At 41.7% G+C, this 13472-nt stretch overlaps 1 protein-coding gene across 1 annotated transcript in view; it reads left to right on the forward strand.

Moving 5' to 3' along the window:
* CEP170B (centrosomal protein 170B) overlaps positions 1-11279 on the forward strand; it is a 58326-nt gene extending 47047 nt beyond the window's left edge. Inside the window, 6 exon segments of the mRNA XM_036383515.2 lie at positions 2505-2543; positions 3091-3234; positions 4646-4734; positions 5273-5366; positions 6283-6334; positions 7079-11279. Of these exon segments, the coding sequence (XP_036239408.1) occupies positions 2505-2543; positions 3091-3234; positions 4646-4734; positions 5273-5366; positions 6283-6334; positions 7079-7314 (654 nt within the window). The 3' untranslated portion in view covers positions 7315-11279.
* Positions 11280-13472: the final 2193 nt, after the last annotated feature.

The raw sequence follows: 13472 nt of genomic DNA on the forward strand, positions 1-13472 counted from the left end.
TTTTTGGAGTGCCACTGAAGGGTTCAACCATAACTCAGTTCATATAGAGGGATGTTCCCAGCTGCTAGTGGAGGACACCTGGAAAACAGTGTTTCTGCTCTGTGCAAAATGACAGGCTCCAAAGTGTGGTGATGAATAGCAGAATCACAAACCCAGGATTGCTCACACCTGGATGAGGGTTTCTCTGTGGTTTTGCAGTGCTGCTGTGTGGGACATGCCAGTCAGTCCCTCACAACAGTCAGGAGAGTAAATTCAGGATTGTCACACTGTAGGGAGTCCTCCTGGCAGTGCCCACTACCAGAGCAGTTTTTGAGATCTTACAGTGGTGTAAGGAGGACGAAGCACTGATATTAATCAGGGAAGACAGATCAGGAGCCATAACCTTTGGTGTGTTCAGGTAGTGGCTGAAAACACTCTAAAGGTTTCTAATGAGGCTTCCTCTGAACAGGAGTGGATATCAGCATGATTTCAGCAGGGCCAGCATCTGGTAGCCCATTTGAGTACATCCCAAATGGCAAAGTGCATCGGTGTTGCTGCCTGATGTGATCGATAGCCAGGAACAGGTTCCATCAGCAGGGCTTGCTGCTGGCAGATGAGATGTGGAGCCAGATCCTAGCTTGGGATCCTAAACAGTGCAGCTTGGGGGTCTTGTTATGAATGCCAACAGTCTAAACTGATGTGAGTTTAATAACCAGACACCTCATCTTTGGTGCTGGACCAGATTCAGCACCAGTGCACTGCCATGCCTGCTTCCCCCAGTCTGAGTGTTGTTGAAACTGTGCTGAATTAATAATTTTGGCTTGATGCAGAGAAGCTGCTGGGAAATTTCTGAAGATCAGTGTGTGTGATGCTAAGCACTGTGAATTTTGTGAGTGTTTATCAAAAAAACTATATTAAATATTCTAGGAAAGGACATAGTGATGAGAAATAGCTACCATGGTTATAATAGTAATATATTGAAAGATCTGATAGAAGGAATTATGTGAGTAAGAAAAGTTTTCTCTGTATGGGTGTCTCTTATGCTACAATGGCTTATGCAGTGTTGTATGCCATTCTGCATTCTAGTACTAAATATTTATATATATTCCAAAAAAGTGGGGAAAATGCAGGAAAAATAAGTACTGATACTGGAATCGCTTTTGAGTGTTTAATGCTGTACCAGAAACATCATCTGGGACCAGTGTGTGGCTGGCATTTCTCAACCTCAAATGAACTGCTTTTTAAATTAGTTTTATTAAGAAGCTTGGTTAAAGTTTAAATGAGGAGTATCCCCTTATAAGTTAAGGTGAAGCCTTAGATTTAAGCCTTATTCTTCAGTTTCTGTTCTTTCAGGTTCAGTGCTGGCTTGGATGTTTGCCAAAGAGGCTTTCCATTTCCCCAGTGTATGTTTGGGGTGGTTTTGTTTTTCTAGGCTCAGCTGTATAGTTTATGATAAGATAGATTCTTGGCATACAGAGCTGAGTACTGCTACAAATTAAGCAAATTAAAAAAAACCCCAACAAAACAGAACAAAAGAGTTCAGCAAGGATGAAACCTTAATATTTCCTGTTTACCAAAGCCTTGGGTTGTTTGGGATGCCTTGCTTTGGGGGCGTGTAGGTTTTGCAGGACTCAGCTTTCTGCAGATCTCAGCCATCAAACTTAAACCTCAGCTGCTGCAAACACAGTCAGGTTGGATCATCCCAAATCACTGGCTACTTCTGCAAATTTTAGCCCTGCATAAAATTCTTTTGGCAGGTCTTTTTAAAAAATGTTGATAACGATGTAACAAAAACTAAAGAGCCTGATTAAGTTTGTTAAGTTGTTGTGTAACATACTCAGTATTAGTATTGGTACAGCAAGAGGAAATGCCTACAGTTTTGATTGAACAGAAAATGTGAGAACAGAACAGGTCATGCCCAAAATCTCCTGGGATGGTGGAGCAGGTGCTGTCCTTACCTTGTTTTCAGCTGGTTGGGCTGAGACCTGCTCACTGTAGGAATATCTCATTCCCTTCTGACACTTTTACTGCTGCAGTCAGCCTAACTTACTGTTTCTGCACTTGATGAAAGGAAGCTTATTAGCTAAATATTTTGGCTGTTCTGCCCCTGTGCTATAATATCTCACACCTGCTGCCTGTGTATAACCCAAGTGCTGCTGCATAGTGTGGGGAGCCTGGACCTTGGATGGCACACAGTTTCCTCACAAGGAGCTGTGTGCTTTGCCAACCAAAGAGCCTCTTGGGCTGGGTGTTCATCCCTTTCCCAGAGCATTCTGGATTTCACTCAGCACAGTCCAGTTTGGAGTAACTGGGGGTCTGCCCGAGGCCACCTCAGCAGAACTGGCTGCTGGCCAGGATCTCCGTGGCCTTCAGTGCATGATGGGGGGTGGGCACCAAGTGCTGGTCCTCAGGAATGTGCTTTTGGGAATATCAACCCCAAATAACCCCAAACCCTGTGTTCTCTTTGATACTTGCTGTCACAGTCATTCACTAGCATTGATCTCTTTGTTTCTGTTTTAACACAGATTGCTCGTAGATCTTTTCGGCTGGCATATCCATCTCAGGTGCACTTTCCATCCCATTATTTTTGTATCTCTGTCTTGTCACTGTTATTTTCTTCCCCTTCTTTTAAAGTTTTTGTCAGTAAACCCAACAGGAGTAACTGTCTTGTCATTTCTGTTCTTCTTGTTAATTATTTGCTTTTTTAGTGGTTTTGTATTGCTTTTTCATCTCTTTCATGTGTTACTAAATGGTTTCTGATTAATTTGAGTGTGTCTTTAATGTTGCATTGATGTATTAAGACATAAGATAACAGGAAAACAGAGTCCTTTTGAGTTCTAGCTAAATTCAAAAAAGACAAAGATGTACTTTTCCATACGTGCTCAAGACTCAAAATTTTAAAGTAGAATAGCCCCACAGAGTTTTGTGGTATGACTCCAGTGGGTAGGCACTTGCAGGATTGGGGTCTAGTAATTTGCTTACAAGCCCATACCTGTCTGAACAAGACTTAAGTGAATCAGTATTCCTCTAAATCTGCAATACCTTCAGTGAGTGCCTGTGAACCTGCTTTCCCTACTAATTTTTAATGACTCATTACTCATTATTTCCAAGTTGGTGCAGCACATTCCAGAAGCAAGTCTGAACTACCAGAAAGTGCCTCCGGGATCAGTGGAACTGAAGGATTTTGACCAAAATATGAACGACAACAGAGAAGAGGATCCCTCAAGAAAAACAAGGACCAGAAACCGTGAGGAGGCAGGCCACCTTTTTCTTTACTTTATATATGACATGGTTTTAAGCTGCTGTATGTCTTCTTGTTCTTTGTAAGCTGCCAAAGGAGGCTGCTCAAAAAAACCCCAAGCCTACACTTCTCAGCAGCACTGATGTGTGGGTATAGAAACAGTGTTTAAAAAGAAAAAAGAGGAACAGAACCACCCCTCTTGCCAGTAGTGACTGGAAGTTTCCTCTCTTGTGTAAAATGCCAGTAAAACCTGAGGCTTGGTCCCCTGTTTTTTGGGAGCACACATTGAGTGTCTTCTTAGGCTATTTCACTGCTGTCTTAGAGAAGAACTCAAACATCTCAGCTTTGAAAGCAGAAGCACTGATAGTTCAATGGCACTGTTCTGCAGCTGGCATCCTGGTTAGAGCTGCTCATGGAGCAGCAGTGGCAGGATCTGGACCTTAGGAGAGGTGTGTGACTGGGGCTGTGGCAAGCTGGTTTGCTGTGCCCTGCAGTCTGTGAGCATTGCTCCCTCCAATGTTACGTGCAGGGTGATCTGCAAATCACTGGGGTGATGCTAAAGGCTGGGAAAGCCTGTCCTGCACTTGAGGCTGGGAATGGTGTTGGGATGAGAGGTGTAGTGGGGTGATGGTGCCAGGAGGAGGAGGAGAAAGCTGCTGATCCCGCACTGGCTGTTGCTCCTGCTTGCTTTCTGCCTGCCAGCTGTGGTGGGAAGGAAGAGCTGGGCAGAGGCTTCAGGGAGGCAGTGAGGCAGAGCTGGCTCCAGCACAGCCACTCTGGAGGTGGAGTGTGACTCACACAGGCACATACAGGGGACTGTGGGCTGAGCCACTGGAACTGATCCTGTCCTGTTTTGAAGCAGTCCCTTCCTCTCCTGTAGAGAAGTGCCAAGGCTGGATAAAAGGTGCAGCTTCAGAGTGCCCCCACCTTGACGTGGGCTTTCCTGGCAGAAGCCTGGAGGCTCTGCTAAGCCACAGGACTTGAATATTTGGAGTTTGATAGTATTTTAATAAAGCAGAATGTAACATGGTGGGATTCCTGCCTGTGAAGGTGGTTTGAACTAATATGTGTCACATTAGGTAGTATCAGTGAGACTGCTTGTGGGGCTTCTTGCATTGTAATTTGACTTTTGGGGGGTTTTTTTTGGAGTGTGGAAAGTCCCAAGTGCTGTTCTTTCAGAAATGCTTAAATGCCTATGTTACTGCAAACAGCTCTGTCTCTAGAAAAAGTCTGAACAAGTTAGTATTAACTTTTTTGCCAAAGTGCTGCAGTAAAGCTGCACATCATCTTAATCTCCCTTGAACTTCAAGTATCATCCACACAAACAAAGATGTTTCAGTGGAGATGATTTACTGTACAAAAAAAATCCTGTTTTGTAATATGCTGCTTTTGCTAAAAGTTTTCCAATCTGTCCTCATATTTTAGGTAATCTTTGACAATCTGATGTTGAACCCAGTGTCCCAGTTATCACATACAATCCGTGAAAATACAGAAAACCTTGCTGAAAAAATGAAGTAAGTAACTTCTTGTCCCTGGCCTGATATTGACTTGCCGGTGAGTTTGTTGACTTGCTACTTGTGGAAGATATTGTTCTGTTATCTTGGAAAGTTCTGTAATCAAGATGCAGGGAGTCTACATGTAGGAAATTGTGTGTGTGTAGTGAACCAGAGGTAATACGATTATTTGCTATCACTTTTCCTCATATATTTGGCCTTTGGAATTTTGATGCTGGGTTTGCCTGTTGATGCCTTGACTTTGAAATGTTGCCTATGCAGGAGATACAGCAGAAAACTGGTGGATTGTCTCTTTTTACAAGGCTCTTGTAAATATGCAATATGTTACCAAGCTTGTGAAATCTTTTCAAAGTTTGTTGTTGCTCTAGAGACATCAGAGGGAAGGACTTTGGATTGTTCCTAAATCAGCTGAAAGGAGCTTTATCCAGCTGCTAATCCACTAATCTCTTTTGTTGCCACATCTTGTGATAATTAAGTCTTTTAAACAAGCAGTTTGTTGATGGCAATTTTAAGATCTGCTCTGCTTTTTGTATTACAGGATTCTGTTTCAAAACTCAGAAAGGACCTGGGAGGAAATGGAGGCCAAAATCAATTCAGAAAATGAAGTGCCAATTCTGAAGACATCAAACAAAGTAAGTCCATGCAAACCAGTGAAATACTAAAGACTTGATCCATGAAAGCTTTGTAAGAAACCAAACCAACAATCTCTGACCCTTCTCAAATCCATTTCTGGAATTTCTGGTCCATTCTCATGTGTTGAACTGCTGGATTTTGTTACTGTTTGAAGTGTCACAGTGAGTTCTTTCTGTGGTTTTGTTTCACCAAACCCTTTCCCAGTTCCTTTGCAAATGATCTTCAAAGCCAGGGTTTCTTAACAGATGTTGAAGTTCAGGGTCATTAGGCCTCATTTAAACATTTACCAAAGGGTCACCTGCCACGTGGTTGCCACAGCTTCAGTTGCAGACAGGTGTTTCTCATGAATGTTTGTTTTCTTCACCTGGAACTGTTTGATGTTAGGGCAGTAAAAATCCACCTCAGGGTGCATTCACTCAGGTGATTCAGCCTCAAGATGGTGCTTGTGCTGTCATGGCCTTTCATTGTCCTTGAAGGGGATTGTCAGTGAGGATGTAAGTGCAGTAGTGGATCCAGTGAATATGATTAATGCTAAACAACCTCGTGCTAGACCTGTGCAGCTTGGTGCTGCAGCAGTATAAATGTGGCCAAATGCCCTGTCTGGTCTAGGTGTTGAGTTTATAATTATCTTTGTGTATTTTGTATTAAGGAGGAGTTTTTGTACAGGTGTAGCATTTCATAAAAGCCACTGTGGCCATGAATGGGGTGCTGTAGTAGCACTTGGTGACACAGTGCAGAGCAGGCTCCCTGTGCACTGACCAAATGCCCCTCAATGCAGCTTTTCTGGTAAATGAACAAAGTTGGGCCTGACCTTGAATCTTCTTGATCAGATAAGGCAGAAGCAGTAACACTAGATTCCTGTGTCAGTCGAGTACTTTGTTGCTTAATTTTCCATTCTGATGCTTTTGTTTCTAGGAAATCAGTTCTATCCTGAAGGAGCTCAGGCGAGTTCAAAAACAGCTTGAAGGTTGGTCATCTAAAATGTTCCTGTTGTCTCCCAAATGTTCCTGTTGTCTCCCAAATGTAGAGTTGCACAAAATAAAGTATTGTTGGCCTGATTTGTCAGTGAAAGCTGGGAAAGGATGCAGAAGTTCAGGCTGTTACCACAGTGCTGTCTGATGAATGCATAGGGAATCAACAGTAGATTTATCTTATACTGCCTGTTTTTAGGAAAATTTTGTACTATTGAAATGTAGAAGCTGTTGCTATGGAAATGCTTTGTTTGTGGTAATTAGCATATTCCCATAAGATAATATGGTGCAGGACTGTTCTGGTAAAATAATATTTAGCAGCTCTTTCAGCCAATAAGCTGTGCTATGCTTTTTGGACTTGAATTTTGCACATGGATCTCTGCATTAGGAAAAACAAGACAAGCTCTTGCATCATCTAAAAGCATAATAAAGGCATGTAAAAACATCCAGGCAACATGTTGGGCTCCTACTAAAAGCTTGCCATTTGGCTGCTCTAATTTGTCTTTTCCAAATTAACCAGAAAGTTGAGAGTCCACATCTCTTCAGTCTGGGAGAGGTTTTGCTTGTTAAAGCTGTTTAGACCTGAACGCATTAATGAGCAAAATAACCTGACTAAGATGAACAAAAGTACTGCTCACAGTTCTGCTGCCTTCAAAATGAGGGCAGCAAACTTCTGTTTGGAAACTTTGCTGATGGCTGCTGATGTGTTTATGTCTCTTTTTTTTTTTTTTTTCCCCTAGTCATAAACGCTATCATTGACCCTACTGGAAACTTGGATATAGTTGCCAGTAACAAAGCATCTTCTGCTGCTAAACAATCTACAGCCACTAAAGTCAGGACTGCTAACAATTCTGGGTCCACACTGGAGACTTTGTCCCTAGCACAGATGAGAAACTACGCTCAGAAATCGAACTGTGGGTCTTCTAGCTTGCAAGATTCGAATTTCATTCCAGATGGAGAGAAATATGTGATCTGATACAATATTTTGTATTGCTGTTATACTGTAATCTACTGTTGCATTAGTATTGTGTATGAGTGGTTTGTGGACAGTTTGTGTGGAGCAGTTCTTTAGATTGCTAACATGTTGCACAAAAAAGAAAAATCTATGCTGTGAGGGTGAATGGAAAGTCTGTGTATGCCTTTTAAACAAGACTAGCACTGTGGAGCAGCACATACTCAGCACAGAGGCAAACTGATTTTTACTAAATTACTCATTTATTTATTCTTCCAGTGTGCCATAAGAAAACAGGCTTTGCATATTTTCCATTCAATACTGCTGAGGCTAAAGTGCTCTTGCATTGGCCTGTTTATAACTATTAAGTTGTAATGTGGCTCAATTTGAAAAAAAAACCACACCTTTTTGGTACTATATCTGTTTGGGTTTTATTTGGTTGAATTTTTTTGAAGTGTACAAGTGAAGCATTACAACTCTGTTGGAATCAGCTTGCAAATCCAACAGAACAATTGTGCAATATCATGGGTTTCTGAGAGAAACCCTTACTTGCAATTGTGTAAGATTTCCTTTCGGCAGTCATAAAAAAGAAGCCACTCTGAAGTTGTGCATCTGTTTTTCAGTCCAAAAACCAAAACAAGACAGAATAAACCCTTTTGTTTTTTCTCTTGGGAAAGTATAAAAGTTAATAATGGTATGAATGTAAAGACTACCAATACACCTACTATTTTTGATTCTCTTTCAGACCCAAAGTTTGGGGTAGGTGCAAAAAGTTATATTTTACAATTTAGCTTGCCAAATTTTCATGATTTTGGTACAAATGCGGTCTTTAAGCTGCTTTTCTTTTTTAATTTAGATATACAGTCTTTTCGTCATGAGCTACAGATGCTCTTGGCTGGGCCAAAGACTAAGATGTTTGCAATTACCCAATTGCAAAGAAAACCATCTGTTCCAATGGCTCATGGAATAAACTCAATTACACAGTTGCTGTGAACTAGTGCAATCACTTGACAGCACTGAAAAAATAATGGCTTCAATGTAGCTCCACCTTTATGGCTAATTCTGTTATGAATTTTTTTTCAATGCAAAAGTGCTTGTGAAGGCCACCATTGTGGTGTTCCTCAGAAACTATTCAACAGTGTCAAGCACTTGTATAGGTACGTTTGGGATTTTTGTCTCTGGATTTAATTTTTGGTCTGTTATAATCTAGAAACACTAAGGATTGTGTACAGTTCTTTGAGCAATTTCTTATATAACAAAAGTTGGGGTTTATATTCTGTCTTTGTGTTAAACTGCAAAACACTAAGCAATTTTTGTTGCTTTAAGAGCAAAAATTTTGGTTTTGAGGGGATCTCTTCCAGATGTGTTTGCTCCCAGGTTTTTCTGTCTTGTATCAATTCCTTTTTCATTCTTCCAGGTCAACAAATAGTAATCAGGTAAAGAAATTCTTTTGTAGCTGTGGAGGATACATTTACTGGGAAAGGTGAGCAGATGAGTTCCACTTTGCCCTCATACAGTATGTAGTTTAACCAGTGAAAATGGTTTCCCAAGCTTGACTGCTTCTTGTGTGCTGACTCTATATTTTGGGGTGAGTAGTGGATTCCTTAGTTAGCTTCAGTAGTTACCTGAGCTTTTCTGCTAGGATGTTGTAACTGTGGGAACCTGTTAAAATAATTTACATAAATAGGGATGCTCACAAAGTGTTTAACCTTACTAGTGAAGAAGGTGATTGCTTTCCTGGTGGAGCCAGTGAGAGCTTTCCATCAATTTCAGCAGAGACAGGATCAGTCCCAAAATGGGAGTATGTCAACACGTCATTAGTTTATTTTTGAGCCTGCAAGATGCTGGCTGGTAAATAGTAGATGCAGATATCCTTCCGAGATTTCCAGTAGGCTATAAGCTCATCTGCTTGTGTGGAGGTGCCCTTCCATGAAGAAATCTGCTGGATTTCACATAGATGAATGCAGAATAAAAAGAATTTGCCCTTGATGTTGTTCTGCCTGTAATATACGCACTATCTGAATGTGTTAATTCAGTCGTTGATTCTGATCTGTCTTTTCTTGAAATACCTGACTGTGTCCTTGGTGAATATCATAAGTGGTGGTATCATTCCTGACATATGAAACACAATTTTTCAAGCCCTTCTTAGTTAGGGTTTGAACTGACCAGGTGCTACCCCAACTCACTAGGAGTCAAAGGACCTTCACAGATAAGGTGTTGCTGTTAGTTTCAGTTTTGCTGTAGAAACAAGTGAATTACTAAGACATAAATCTGACTTCTCTCATTATTTGTTATTTCCACATCTTCATGGCTATGCGCAAGTGGATTCTGTTTCTCTGCAATGTGTCCTTGATGGGACTTCTGTTTACTTTCACTTGAAAATTGCTTGATTCTTCTTTGATTCTTGAACACATCAGGGAGGGATTTTTCTCCCTTGGTTGCTCTGTTCTGAACTAGAAGAGAGCAAACCCACAGACACCTTGCATCAATTAAATCAACCTGCAAAATACAGTACCTCTTCAAGTGACTAATGAGGATGCAACAATCAGTGTCTCTTGATAATTTGGAAATGAGTGTGTGAAGGCAGGGAGGATGCACAGCTTGATTTGTTTTATTTGTGACTCAGCCAAACTGTAAAATGCTTCTGTGTCTTGACACAATGCTCATTCTTGGATCTTTGCATTTGAAAAGGTTTTGCTAGTCAATGATGAAACGCGACATATTTTCTCTTGTGTTCACTGCTTCTGCCGTACTGTGGTTTGCCCTTGTCTGCTCCAGATAAGCCAAAGAGCTATCCACTCCTTTGCTGATTGTTGGTTCTTTCAAGCAGTACTGTATGCAACCATGGAACCATGCCTGTGTGACTCCAATGTGAACCTGTCCCATGTGTAGTGGTGTACCTGGGGGGTTCAGGATCAGTGCACGAGATTCCTGCTGCTCCTGTGAGCTGTGGATGGGCCCTGCATTGAGCTTGGCAGGGCTGGCACTGCCCTGTGTGTCACTCCTGGGCCACTGCTTTTGTGTGTTTTGTGTTTGACTAAAGCAATGTAATCAAGGGTGGGATTTTTGAAGTCTTGGGGAAGCAGGTGCTCAGGTTCTTTTGGGGTTTCCATATGCTTTGGGTGCTTGATGCCCTGAGCACCTTCCAAAATCCCAGCCCTGAGCTCTTCCACTATACTTGAAAACTTTTCAGTTCGACGCTTTCAAATGTAAAATCCTGTTACTCTCTTCTGATGGGGTGAATGTAAATTCCTGTGAGGGTATGTAGGAGCTTTGGGAGCGAGGACCCAGCTGGATCTGTGGTGGTGTCATGTTGTGGTCATGCTCCAGGAGGAAAGAACGTCTGCATCATCCTTGAGTATTTTAGTAAAGGTACAATTAGAGGAATGTTTACATACAGCCTACTGACAAAAAAGGAGACAAAAAGAAAAAGATAAAAAGGTGTAAAGTATTTAAGTGCAAGACTCTACTAGTTTTTTTTCTTGTTTTGCAGATCACACTAGCTATTTTTGAAGTTGGTAAATGTGTATAACTTTTGCAAAGACCAGACAGAACTACCTGTTCACTTTCAATGTGCCCCGTGATGAATTGTGCCTATTTCACTCTCTGCTGTTGTTATGCTGCTGATTCTGCTGTTCTGAACTGTTCACTGGATCATTCCATTTGCATGCAACACAAATGCAAGCTGAGCTGTCTGAGAGTAAAGCTGAAACACGTTTGTATAACTTGAATCGATTAATGACTTTCTCTCTTCCACGCCCTCTTGAAATGCTGTGTATAATTTTGATTAGTTTCTTCTGCCCTGATTTCTTTCCACTTTTGGTTTGTTGTGTTTTTTTTGAACGGTAATTTATTTTTGTTTGGATTATAGGCAGTATCTGTACATTTTGTTTCAAGGTGATATTGTGGATGTCTTTAAAAAACCAAATTGTTATTTTATATAATTTTATCATAAAGTTGCTCTAATAAATCATTCTTTTATCATGTGACAGTGATGCTGCATTTTGTGCATTGATTTGGAGGAGGATGTGTTTGGTGGATGGATTGTTTCAACTGCCTGTTTTCACTGCTGTTAAGTGCAGTAGAATGACAGAATTGTCAGCAACTGGAGACTCAGAGCATGACTGGATCAGTCCTGTGACACCTATGGCTGGGCAGATCCCTCTGCAAAGAGCAGGAGTCCCCTTATTCCCCCAGAAACTCCAGGGTTTAAGTCCCTAAGTCCCTTTCACATGAAGTTAGCACATCTCAGTATTGTCTGGTGATACTTTATTTAATTTTTAGTGCTGTTATGTGTCATTGCCATGATTAACATGATGGTTGAATCCAGCCTGGAAGTGATCGTTCCCCAAGAGGTATGTGATTGCAGATACATTATTAGGCTTATTTTTTTTTTAGATACATACATATATATAGCTTATGTGTCTGTGAAATAGTTGTTGATGTTTTCCTTCATTGCACCAGTGTCCTCCTTCCCTCCTGCAGTTCTGTCTGAGCTTTGCATCCTTCCTGGCACTTTAGAAATAATGTTAATTCCTCCTTCTCTGCACTGCCTTCAGCCTCCCCCAGCCTGCCTGGTGCCACATGGGACTCTGCATTAGCACAGCTCCTGTAGGAAGCAGAACACATGCAGCTGATGAAAACATGGCATTGCTTGCCAGCAATAGCTGAAACAGAAATAGGAAGAAAGTATTAGTCCCTAAGTAGAATCACTGGGAGATTTTCCATCTCCTGGTTACCTTTCCATCAGATACTTGTATATAGAATCTTTTACATTGAAAAGTTTTAGGGAGGGGTTTTGTTCTTAAAAAACCAATAAATCTTATGTCTCTCTTAAAAAGCCTTCTGAAGCTTTGTGTGCTGTGTCTGCAGAGGTTTCTGTGTTGCCTACAATGCAGGGCTGCATTACACACTGACAATATTGCCTCTCCCCAGGCTTCCCTGACAGTATGGAGCAGTGTTTGAGTTGGGATGCTGTGCAAAGGGCCCTTTTGAAATCAATAGTGCACCCACTTCATTAATTTTTAACTGTTTGACTGAATAAACATAAGAGGCGGTGGAACTGTAGCCAAAACTATTTGCAACATAATGAAAGCTGCTAGAATTGAAAAATAAAGGATAGATGGGAAAAGTAATGATCTCCTCTGTGCATCTTCCTGCTGAGCCTTCAGCTGCAGGCCTGGCTCTCCAACATCCTCAGCTGCTTTGGGAAATAGAGCCTGGTTTTCCACATGTGCACAGCAGGGAACACCAGAACACTTTGCCTTGAGCAGGGTTTCAGGATCTTTTCTCAGAACAAAACTTTTCATTCTTTGGAGGAGACAGGTTTGGGGTTCTTTTTGGATGTTGTGTGAAGATCCAGCAGTAGACCCTCATCTGCCCATGGGCTGGTGGGAGAGTCAGGACAGCAAGGACATCCTTGGGCTTTGAAGAGCAAAGCCCTGCTGGTCTCAGCTGGTGAGAGGGGGCTGCAGTGGGCAGTGTGCATGCAGGGGTGCTGCTTTCCTCAGTGGGGTGCAGCCATTTGGGTGCAACCCTGAGCACCAGCACACACCTGCACACTCCCCTGTGCAGTTACCTAGCAAAGGTGTTATTGCAATGGGTTGGCTGCTGAGCTCTCTGAGTGATGTGGGCTGAGCAAGAGAAGCCAAGAACAATGAATATAAGAAAGCAGCACTCATTAGGACTCTACCCTGATTAAGCCTTTTCTCCTCTGAACAGAAAATACTGGAAATATTATACTTGCCAAAAGAGTTGGTGCCCAAAAGGGTTTGTTCAACACTAAATGCTTCTGTCAACATTCAAATCACAGGAAGGAAAAAAACCACCAAAGCCCACAAAATACAGCATCCACCTGGCACCTGCAGACACTTCCCAAACAGGAGATCCAGAGGTCTGGGTGAGATTTCGTTTCAGCAACAGCAATAACCACAGAGATAAGAGGAGTATAATTTTTATAATAGAAAATACCTTTAACACAGCATACACTGAAGTATTTTCCTAATACTTGCAAGTCGTCTTTCCCAGGTGTGGCTGGAGGGTGAGTGCTGCAAAAGATGAGTGACAAGACTGAGACAGCAAAGGACTCTGCAGTCTCTTGTGCTATAAGAATCACAGCTTTATTTGTTTTCCCCTGAAATATTTTTTTCTAAACAGAACATGGCTGGCAGACATGGCAGACA

Source organism: Molothrus ater, chromosome 6 (genome assembly GCF_012460135.2).
Source record: "Molothrus ater isolate BHLD 08-10-18 breed brown headed cowbird chromosome 6, BPBGC_Mater_1.1, whole genome shotgun sequence".
Lineage (NCBI taxonomy): Eukaryota > Metazoa > Chordata > Aves > Passeriformes > Icteridae > Molothrus > Molothrus ater.